Genomic DNA, 12,130 nt, shown 5'->3' with positions numbered 1-12,130 from the left:
GCTTGTAAGTCTGAGCTATAAAGAGATAGATGCTGCAATCAGTGTCTCTCCTGACAGGGTCCAAGATCCTGTCCCTGTTCCCCAGGCAACATACTCCTCCTTACCTTTTAAGTACCTGAGTTTGAGAGCAGTGATAGCAAGAATGTGAGCTCTGTTTTTTAATGAAAAAAAAATGTAGTAGTTTCTCTAGTCCATCATTTCATTCTTTATGATTTCTCTTACTGGATTCTGAAATTATTAAATGGAAAATTTAAAACATAATGAATCCTTCCTTTAAAGCTGAAATGTTGTTCTGAGTAGCATGACAAATTCTCAAGCTATCCTCTTGTGGCATCCTGCCCAGCACATGGGTCAGCCCCTGTGCCTGGTGTTTCCGTGCTGTATATACTACTTGCATGCTATCACACTTGCTCTCTTGGCCTGAACCAGCAGTGCTTGTGTTCATTTTAGTTACTAATGGCCCCAAATGCAAGAACGTGATGTAAAGAAGAAATATGGAAGCCAGAGGAATTCTGTGGAGTTAATTCTGCAATGCCACCAGGCATATAGAAAAAAAGTACACAGAGGATTCAGAATTGCCCAACCTTTCAGGTATCCACTTCGGGTCATCTTCCATGAATGGGGGGGGGTGGCTATGTTAGCAAATTAAACAAAATGAGAGCAGGAGTAAAAAGGAAAAGAAGAGAGGAGGAGAGGAGAGGAGAGGAGAGAAGGGGAGAGGAGAGAAGGGGAGAGGAGAGAAGGGGAGAGGAGAGAGGGGAGGGAAGGGAAGCTTTTGCTATTCTTCATGGGAGAAAGATCATGTAACATATAAATGCAGACCTATTAGAATTACACCTGACTTCTAAATGGAGACTCTAAAAGCCAGATGGGCCTAGACAGATGTGCTGCAGATTATAACAGACTACACCCAGAAAAATTTTCAAATACCATCAATGGACAAAATAAGATATTCCATAATAAAGTCAAATTTAAACAATATCTATTTACAAATCCAAGCATATAAAAGGCACTAGAAGGAAAACTTCTAACATAAGGATGTTAACTACACCCATGAAAACACAGAGAATACATAATTTCACACCAACAAAATGAAAAGAAGGAAAACACATTCACATACAAACCACCACCACCACCAAGAACAAAATAACAAGAATCAAAGTCATTGGTCATTGATATCTCTCAATATCAATGGTGTTAATTCCTTAACAAAAGACACAGACTAACAGAATAGATGCAAAAACAGGACCCATTCTTTTGCTGTATCCGACAAACATACCACAGGTTAAAAGGTTAAAAAAAAAAAATTCCAAGCAAATGGACCTAAGAAGCAAGCTGGTGTGGCCATTTTAATATCTAACAACACATATTTCAAATCAAAACTAATCAAAAGAGATAGAGAAGGATGCTACATACTCATCAAAGGGAAAAAAATCTACCTAGATGACATTTCAATTTAACATCTATGCTCCACAAGTTTGTAAAAGAAACACTACTACAGCTTAAATCACATATTGTCCCTCCCACAATGATAGTGGGAGATTTCAATATCTTATCTCACCAATGGACAGGTCATCTAGACAAAAACTAAACAGAGAAATCCTGGAGCTAACAGACATTACAAACTAAATGGACCTGACAGAAACTTACAGAACATTTCACCCAAACACAAAAGAATATTCATTCTTCTCTGCATCTCATGGTGTCTTTTTCTCCCAAGCTGACCATGTAGTTAGACCAAAGTACAAGTCCCAATGTACACAAGAAAATTAAAATAATTACCTAGATCCTATCAGATGACCACAGATTAAAGCTGGATATGAGCAACAACAGAAAGCTTACAAACTCACGGAATCCAAGCAACTCTCTGCTGAATGAAAAGAAAATGGATCAAGACAAAAAGAAATTAATGACTTTCTAAAATTCAATGAAAATGTGTATACAGCATACTCAAACTTATGGGACACGATGAAGATAATGCTAAGAACATTCATGGTGCTAAGTGTCTACATAAAAAAAAAAAAAAAAAAAAACGGAGAGATTTCATATTTGCAAGCTAACAACACACCTGGAATCTCTAGGACAGAAAGAAGTACCATACACAAGAGGGGTACATGGCAGGAAATAATCAAAACTGGGGCTGAAATCAATAAAATAGAAAAAAGAAAACACTACAAAGAATAACTGAAACAAAGAGTTGGTTCTTTTCAAAATTCAACAAGATAGGCAAACCCTTACTCAAACTAATGAAAAGGCAAAGAGAATATTCAAATTAACAAAATCAGAAATGAAAAGGGGACATAACAACAGACACCAAGAAATTCAAGGAAGCATTAGGTCTTACTTCAAAATGTGTACTTCACAAAACTGGAAAAAAATCTAAAAGAAATGGGCAATATTCCTGATAGATACCACTTACCAAAGTTAAATTAAGAGAAGATAAACTATTTAAATAGACCTATAACCACTAAGGACATAGAAACAGTCATTAAAAACATTAAAAGTCTCCCAACCAACCACCAACACACACACACAAAAAGGCCAAGGTCAGATGATTTTAGTGCAGACTTCTACCAGACTTTCAAAGAAGAGCTAATAACAACATTCCTCAAATTATTCCACAAAATTGAAACAGAAGAAACACTGCCAAATTAATTTTATGAAGCTATAGTCACCCTGATACCTAAACCACGTAAAAAAAAAAAAAACACACACACACACACAAAGAGAATTGCAGATAAATTTCCCTTGTGAACATAGATGCAAAAATACTCAACAAAATCCTTGAAAACCAAATACAAGAACACATCAAATCTATCATCCATTTTGATCAAGTAGTCTTCATCCCAGAGATGCAGGGATAGTTGAAATCAGTAAATGCAATCCACTATATAAACAAAACGAAAGAAAGATAATCATTGACCTCTTGTCAAAGGTCTCTGGCAAAATCCAATACCCCTAAATGATAAAACATCCTGGAGAGATTAGGGATACAAAGAACATACCTACACATAATAAAAACACCTTACAGCAAGCCGATAGCCAACATCAAATTGAATGGAGAGAACCTCAAAGCAAGTTCATTAAAATCAGGAACACAACAAGCTTGTCCATTCTCTATATATCTATGCAATATAGTTTTATAAGTCCTAGCTAAAGCAATACTCCAACTGAAGGAGATAAAGGGAGTATAAATTGGAAAGGAAGAAGTCAAAGTATCTTCATTTGCAGAAGATCTGATAGCATATATTAAATGTCCCAAAAAGTTCTCCCAGGGAACTCCTACAGCCGATAAACACTTTCATCAAAGTAGCTGGATACAAAATTATCTTATGAAAACCTTCCCTATATACAAATAACAAACAGACTGGGAAAGAAATCAGAGAATCACCTTTCATAAATGTCTCAGATAATATATTTTGGGTATTTCTAACCAAGCAAATAAAGACTTCAACTCTCTGAAGAAATAAATTGGAGAAGATATCAGAAGATGGAATGATCTCCCATACTCATTAGTAGGTAGGATTAACATTGTAAAAAAAAAGGGGGGGGGAAGGGGGCATTCTACCCAAAGCAATCTACAGATTCAATGCAATTATTATCAAAATTCCAACATAATTCCTTATAGACCTTGAAAGGACAATTCTCAACTTCATATGAAAAACAAAACAAAACAAAACAAAAACAGGATAGTTAAAACAACCCTGAACAATAAAAGTAATGTTGGAGGTATCACCTGCCCTGACTTCAAACTGTTGCTACAGAGTTATAATAATAAAACCCACATAATATCAGTATAAAAACAGACAGTTTGATCTGTGGAATCAAACTGAAGGCCCAGACATGCACATATATGGATACCTGATTTTTTGTAAAGAGGCTAGAAATAAATATACACTGGAAAAAAAGACAGTATCTTCAACTGTGCTGGTCAAACTGGATGTCAGCATGTAAAAGAATGCAAATAGGTATGTATCTATCACCCTGCACAAAACTCAAGTCCAAATGGATCAAAGACCTCAAAATAAAAGCAGATACACTGAACCTTATAGAAGAGAAACTGGGGAATGTCCTTGAATGCATGGACACAGGACATGACTTCCTGAACAGAATAGCAATAGTGTATGCACTAATATCAACAATTGATAAATGGGACCTCATGAATCTGAAAAGACAAAAGACACTGTCAGACAAAGAGGTAGTCTACAGAATGAGGAAAGATTCACTCCATATCTGACAGAGGGCTAATATCCAAAATATATAAAGAGATCAAGAAACTAGATATCACAAAACCAAAATATCCAATTAAAAAATGGGGAACAGATCTAAACAGAGAGTTCCCAATAGAGGAACCTCAAATGGCTGAAAACACTCAAAGAAATGTAGCCATCAAGGAAATGCAAATCAAAATGACTCCGAAATTCCATCTAATGCCTGTCCAAATAGCTGATATGAGTAATGCAGGTAACAGTTCATGCTGGTGAGGAGATGGAACAAGGGGACACTTCTCCATTGCTGGTTAGTGCAAACTTGTATAGCACTATGGAAATCAATGGTGATTCCTCAGAAAGTTTGGAATCAATCTACCTCAAGACCCAGATATACCACTCTTTGGTGTATACCCAAAGGATGTTTCATCCTACCACAAGGACGCTTTCTCATCTATGTTCATTGTGACATCATTCATAATAGCCAGAAACCAGAAACAACCTAGATGCCCCTCAAAAGAATAATTGATGAAGAAAATGTGATAATTGATGAAAAACATTTACACAATGGAGTATTACTCAGATGTTTAAAACTATAACATTATTAAATCCACAGGTAAATTGTTGAAACTAGAAAAAAAAATCATCCTAAGTAAGGTGACCCAGAGAGATAAATAAGGTATGTAGGGAGTGGCTCTGATGCGCTGAATGCTAAAGGTCCCATTCCCCAATTGGTTCTTGATGGTTCAATAAAGGCCAACGGCTGGATAGAAGAGGTGGAACTTCCACGTTCCTGCAGGCAGGATAGCAGATGCAAGAGCAAAGAGATTTTCCATGCTTCAGAGGGAGAAAGAGGCATCAGTCATGTGAGATCTCAGGTGAGGTGGCCATTGGCCACTTCCCCAACTGAGCCTGAGGTAGCAGGCAAGAGACGTAATTAAGCTAAGGGCAGATTTAGGGTGTTGAGCTGGGAGTGAAGATACACTCTTCACTCATCTGAGTTATACTCCATTGTGTAAATGTTCTTCATCAATTACCACATTTTCTTCATCAATTATTCTTTTGAGGGGCATCTTTTGAAGGGTACATTAGCCAAGGGAGGCTCAGAAGTATCTGGCCATCGAACTAAAAAGCATATTAAAAATAAGCTTGTGTGTGTGTGTGTGTGTGTGTCTGTGTGTCTGTGTGTCTGTGTCTTTCATCCAAGGATATAAAGGAACCAGGGCAGGGCTGGTAGCACAGTCTGCCTAGGGCTTAAAGTGAGGTAGTAGAAACTACACACTAAAATGGTATGCAGTCACTTATAAGGGGATAAGTAAATGAGAACCAAGATAAAACCCATAGTCCCAGAGAGATTAGGTAAAGAGGAAAGTTCCAGAAGGAATGCAGGGATCTCCCTGGGAGAGAGAAATATAATAGAGTTTATGGGAAGACGGGAAGAGGGTAGGGATCAGGTGGGGGGAGATGGGGTGGAAGGAGAGACTGCAATGAGAGACAGCTAGAATTGGAGGGGAGAACTTGGTAGGATGAGGAAGCTAGTATGTGGCAACTTCCTGAAATCTACAATCCTAATGAATCTTGGATCCTAATAAAGAATCCTAGAGATGGTGGGTACAGAGTCTCAGCTGGTCACCTCCTGTAGCCAGGCAAGGCTTCCAATGAATGGTAGGTGCATTCAGTTGGGATATTGGCCCAGTGGGTCTCATGGAAATCTCTAAATGACCTCTGTTGCTAAGACAAAAAAAGGCTACTCTCAAAAAAGTGACAGTTGGCCCCATTACCAAGGACAGGAAACACACAACGTATTGGAGAAGTTGAACTAGTGCCTACACAGAATTCTCACCCTACATTCTAGACTCTTCAGTGTGGGAAAGTACTCATCGGGCTATCAAATGGAAAATATGGACTCCAAGCCAGCCATAAACCCACTGACCTACAATCTTCCCTGCCTGCAAAATATGTTAGGACAATGGTGACACAGAGCCTGTGGGAATGTTTAGCTAATGTCTGATTGGACCTAAGGCCTGCTCCATGACACTGCTTAGATAACCTAGAACAAGAGACTACACAGCCCAAAGAACTAGAGTAAAACACCACGTGACTGATGCAAAAGTAGATGAATAAATAAATCAAATTATCCCTGATGATACTCTGCTATACTTATAGCTCTATGCCTCATGCAGTCATCATCAGAGGCTTCCTCTGGCAGGAGATTGGAACAGTTTCAGAAACACACAGTCAGATATTATGTGGAGAGAGAGTCTAGCCTGGAGGTCTCCACCAAACTGCTCCTCCTCAGAGCTCAGGGAATCCCACAGAAGAGTAGGCAGCAAGACTGTAAGAGCCAGAGGGTATGGACACCAGAAGAACAAGGCCCTCAGAATCGACTAAGCAGGGCACATGTGAGCAACCAAAGCAGCAAGCACAGGGCTAACACGGGTCTATATCAGGACCCCTGAATATGTATTCTAACTATTAGCTTAGGTTGATTTTAACAGGACTTTAGATTGTGATGATAAGTGGGTCCCTGACTCTCGTACCTGTTCTTAGAACTCTTTTCCTCATGATGGGCTACTGTGTACAACTTTGCTCCATTTATTATATTTTATTTTGTCATGTTTGATTTGTTATCTCTTAGAAGCCTGTTCTTTTCTAATGAGAGACAGAAAGGGAGTGGTTCCAGGGGAAAGGAAGGTGAGAGGAACTGGGAGGAGTAGAGGGAGGGGAAACTATAATCAGGGTATATTATATGAGAACAGAATCTATTTTCAATAAAAGGAAAAAGAGAGAGAAAAAAACAAGTTAAAAAAAATCCCTCTTTGCCATAAGAATTCTTAAGTTTCTTTGTCTTTGCCTGTCTCAGAGATTTCTCTGGACTCCTAGCACAGGGCTCTTTCCTGGACCCCTCAACCCTTCTCTAGACATGACTTGATTCACATCTGCTGATCGCAGCCATATGGCCATTTAACTTCTGGTTTTAATAAACTATTGTGACTTTTTAAAGTGTGAGGCTACTGGTTTTTTGTTTGTTTGTTTGTTTGTTTGTTTTGTAGCAAGATAATCATGTCTCCCTGGAAGACGCTACACTGTCCATACAGCAGGGCATTCTTGGCTGATCCCAGCCTCGCTGATAACAGTAGAGACATTTTACAACTCCAAAAGCAAAGATGCTGGTCTTTGACATCACTTTTGAACCATTTTCATCAGTTTCTAACATCTACCTGGTTCCCTGTTTGAACAGGCTGCCCGTGTGTTAATCTTTATAAATGTATGGAAGTTAGGATTTTACACTTTCCTGAAAATCATGTGAGCATCTCTACACAACAACAAACTCCCTCCCTTCACAAAGCAAAAAAGCAAAAGGCTGAAGTCCCAACCCTGGTCTCACCTTAGCCGAGAAACCGCACATCCACCACCAAGGATCGACCCTTGGGTGAGCCTTTGTGACAGCAAACCCTCCCTGCCACCAAGAGAAAGGGACACCCACAAAGATGCACACTGAAATTATAAATCAAAACCAGTCACCCATTGATAGATTGTGTCTATTATAAAGGGCATAATCAACATCTAAAATGGATGAGATTCTTAAAAATAGAGACAGAACAGTGACACCCTTTTTACTCCTGGGAGATCTCCCGAGTCTTCCTCCAGCCCCTGTTCTCAGTCTGCCTCAGACATTCTCTGCAATGCCATCCCGCAAAGCTTCAAGCCTGTGATCAACCATGCCTTTTGTTATCCCCAACAGCAACATCCTCACTTACCCTCTCCGCCCCTTAAAAAAGATCCCCAGCTTCCTCCTGTCATGCCTCTCAGCTAGCTTCCACCTCTGTGACTTGCACCTGCTACAAGTTCCTTCGGGTTCCCAGTGAGACTGTGTGGCCTTCCCACCTGCTGCAAAGCCTCTGGCCTGCTGAATGTCAGAGGTGTGCCTGTAGATGTCACCTAGCTGTCACCACTCACTCATTCAAGGCTTCTTGATAACCTTTCTCTGCATTGGGTCTTTTTCCTGTAGATGATCTTCCATCATTCTCAGGCACCCAACAACTTCCTCTCATTTCTGCAGCCTGTGATCACCGCTTGACAGCAAGAACAACACATTAGTTAAGAGCCCTCCACTGGAGCTAGAGAGATAGCTCAGCAGTTGAGCACTGACTGCTCTTCCAGAGGTGTAGTGTTGAATTCCCAGCAACCACACGGTGGCTCACAACTGTATGTAATAGGATCCGATGCCCTCTTCTGGTACATCTGAAGAGAGTGACAGTGTACTCACATAAAGTAGATAAATGTGATGCTCTGTATGTGCACAGCCCAGGTAGTAGGTGTAGCCCTGTTGGAGTAGGTGTGGACCAGTTGGAATAGGTGTGCCACTGTGGTTGTGGGCTTGAAGACCCTCATGCTAGCTCCCTGTAAGCTAGCATTCTGCTAGCAGCCTTCAGATGAAGATGTAGAATTCTCAGCTCCTCCTGCACCATGTCTGCCTGGATGCTGCCATGTTTCCACCTTGATGATAATGGACTGAACCTCTGAACCTGTAAGTCAGCCCCAATTAAATGTTGTCCTTTAAAAGGCTTGCCTTGCCCGGGGCCTAGCAAACACAGAAGTGGATGCTCACAGTCAGCTATTGGATAGATCACAGGACCCCCAATGGAGGAGCTAGAGAAAGTACCCAAGGAGCTAAAGGGAACTGCAACCCTATAGGTGGAACAACAATATGAACTAACCAGTACCCCGGAGCTCTTGTCTCTAGCTGCATATGTATCAAAAGATGGCCTAGTAGGCCATCACTGGAAAGAGAGGCCCATTGATCATGCAAACTTTATATGCCCCAGTACAGGGGAACGCCAGGGCCAAAAAGTGGGAGTGGGTGGGTAGGGGAGTGGGGGGGGGGTATGGGGGACTTTTGGGATAGCATTGGAAATGTAAATGAGGAAAATACCTAATTTAAAAAAAACAAAAGGCTTGCCTTTGTCATGGTGTTTCTTCACAGCAGTAAAAGCCTAACTATGACAATAGATAAATCTTAAAAAAAATAAAATATAATAAAGAGTCCTCCTTCACTCACAGAATTCTTCCTGGTCAGCTTATACCCTTACTCCATTCACTGTTAGCTCCCAGCCATCTGCTCCTTTACTCTTGGAGAATGCTGAAGGAAGTGTCTCTAGTAAATTATCTCTTCCTAAAGCCATAAGGTGCTTCTCTGACCTTTTCTCTCTCTAGCTTTCAGTAGCCATATGCAAACTGGTACACCCTGCTTAGTGCTCCCCTCCCTCACACTGTGTGCAAGATGCCCACTGCTTCCTGGTTCCACCTCTACCCCTGCATCATCTCCTCAGTCTCAGCTCTCTATACCAGATCTCCCAGTGCTGGGCTCTTCATGTTCCCAAGTGAGGTGGTGGCCCAACCATTCCATACCTTTATGTAAGTCTAGATACTAGCAACTGCCAAACTCATTTTGGTTTGGTTTTGGTTTGGTTTTGGTTTTTCCTAGACTGGATCTCATACTTGTTATCCACAAACAACTACCCAGTAGAACACTTTACTGAATTCCTAAAACCACCTCCATTTTCTATGGTACTGGAAACTATTGCTACTTTTCCATGTGCCCTGGAAAAGCAGCTGTGTCTCATAGCTATGCTTCCCCACCACCCAGGCACTACAATCAGCTCAAGGGATGTTCCGTCAAAGTTCAGATTTGTCTCTTGGGCCAGTGCACACTCTAATGTGGGTGTGTTATTCTGGGCAGGTTCCAGAGGCCATCTCAGCTCCAGAACTCCCTGTGGGATTAGCTGAGATCTCTGTTATGACTGTACACTGATCTCTTCCTCTGCTGAGGACAGTTCTCTAACCCACACAGGTGATGTACCAGTGGGCCAGGGACAGAGGCTCTCTGTCCTCATATCTCTGTTAAAGAGTCAATTTCCCAGAGACCCAGTAGGAAACCCCCAACAGGTGACAGACCATTCCATGTGTCAACTTCATTAGGCAGGAGTACCCAGATGTTTGCTTAAACAGCACCTTTGATATCACTAGATGTGTATTTTTTAGGTATGGTTTGCCTTTAAGCAAGGTGAATACACTCCAGGCTATGGGGAGCCTTATCCAATCAGCAGAAGTCTTAGAGAGTAGACTAGCTTTCATTCAGAAAGAAGGAAGTTTACATCCAGGCTACCACCCCACCAACACCACACAGCTCACCACACAGAACCTGTGTTCGTGGGCTGCCACCTCTCCAGGTATTCTGTCCTACCTGCTCCCCTCTGTACCACAATCTGAATTTATTCCCATATCTCCTGGGCAAGTCAAACCTGCTGATTGGCCTTGTAGAGTTTATACTGGCAAGCCCCAGAATTATGTAAGTTAATTCCTTACAATAAGTGCCCCATCTGTTTGTCCATCTGTCCATCCATCCATCCATCCATCCATCCATCCATCCATCCATCCATCCATATCTCTCTCCTTTGCTCTGTTTCTTTGGAGAACCAGACTAATATATGCATCCAGGTAAAGCCCTCACATTTCTGGGGTCCCAATGTCTCTGATCTCTGTGCCAGTCACACTCATCTGATTTGGGGGGTTGGGTGGGTATACATTTTATTTTTCACTGTGAAAACTCCTGCAGGAAGTTCTTTGACTTGGTTATGTGCTCAGGAGGCCAAAGGACACAGCCTAGAGTTTGTATGACCAGACTCTAACCATTTTCTATAGATCTACAAGGAGGCCCCAATGGTGGTCACAATGAGAATAGGGAGGGAAATGGGTGCACTAAGATTTGGGGGCCAGATGTTTTCCTGCCCCTATGACAAGGACTATTATTGAGCCCCCTAAAAGTAGTGAAGGACATTTCAGGGCCATCAGACTAAAAAGTGAATGACTGGCGGGCCAGTGAGGAGAAATAAGGATAGATTCATCTCACCTGCCATCCAGGCTCCATCTCAGGCAGTATCCCTGGAGGGGGTCGGCAGAGGAGGAGCGTCACTTCCTCTGGAGCCCCTCGCAATAAATGGAGCACTTCCTGCAAGAAAACCAGTCACAGTCATATCTGGGGTTGCCTCACAGGGGGCTGCTGCCTTGTGCTATTCGCTGCTTCCTTCCGGGAAGCCACCTTAGCCTATTGTTTGGCTCCAGAGAACTTGGGAACGCAATGCTGTAAGCTTAACTCCCCAAACTCCCAGAAGCCAAGAGCCAGGAACAGTATCTTGTGATCTCACCGCAGTGATGCAACAGAGGCCTTCAGGGATCTCTTCCTAAAGAGGCTGGGGCCCTAGGGATGCTTCCTGTGGAACTGCAGTGACCTCATCTTTGCTTCTTGCCTTCCCTGATGACCCTGCCTGCTTCCTTCTACATTGCCCAGAGGTAATCCTTCCAAAAGGGAAAAAAAAAAAAAACCTCACTCTCCTGCTGAGCAACCTCCCTGCTAACCCCAACCACACAGCTCACAGAACCTGCATTTGCCTGCCACTGCCTTTCACAACTGCTTCTCCACTTGCTCATCTTTGCAACACAACCTGAGCTTCCACAATACAAACCACCCTCTCACTGCAGGGGGCACAAGGTAACTTTGTTTTCCCAATTCCTGTGTACACTGGGATCTTTCAACCTCCTGCCTCAGCCACCTTCTGGGCTAGATAACTTTTTTTGAGACATGTATGTTGAAGGGTGTTCAGCATATCTCTACTCTAAAGTGGCAGCTAAAACATATCAGTTGTGACAACCACAGTTGTCTCAGGATCTACCAAATGTCCCACAAGAGGCAATTCTGACCCAGCTGCTCTTCAATGTCCACTCAACTGCTCGGGTCTGCTATTGATTGTATTCTCCAAACTTACGTGTGGAATGCCCTCCAAAGGCAACTGTGGCAAACGGTCCCTGACTCATGGAGTGGTTGGAGGGAATGGGATCTACAGGAAGTGGAGCCTATGTAG

At 42.0% G+C, this 12,130-nt stretch overlaps 1 protein-coding gene across 2 annotated transcripts in view; it reads right to left on the bottom strand.

Annotated features, from left to right (window-relative positions):
- Frmpd2 (FERM and PDZ domain containing 2) overlaps positions 1-12,130 on the bottom strand; it is a 101,379-nt gene that overhangs the window by 10,003 nt on the left and 79,246 nt on the right. For both annotated transcript variants that reach the window (XM_085828920.1, XM_085828921.1), the window contains exon 27: positions 11,122-11,220. In XM_085828920.1, the coding sequence (XP_085685046.1) occupies positions 11,122-11,220 (99 nt within the window). The remainder of the gene's footprint in view (positions 1-11,121; positions 11,221-12,130) is intronic.

Source organism: Mus caroli, unplaced genomic scaffold (assembly GCF_978045245.1).
Source record: "Mus caroli unplaced genomic scaffold, Mus_caroli_1 scaffold_12, whole genome shotgun sequence".
Taxonomy (NCBI): Eukaryota; Metazoa; Chordata; class Mammalia; order Rodentia; family Muridae; genus Mus; species Mus caroli.
This window is presented reverse-complemented; position numbering and strand designations above follow the sequence as displayed.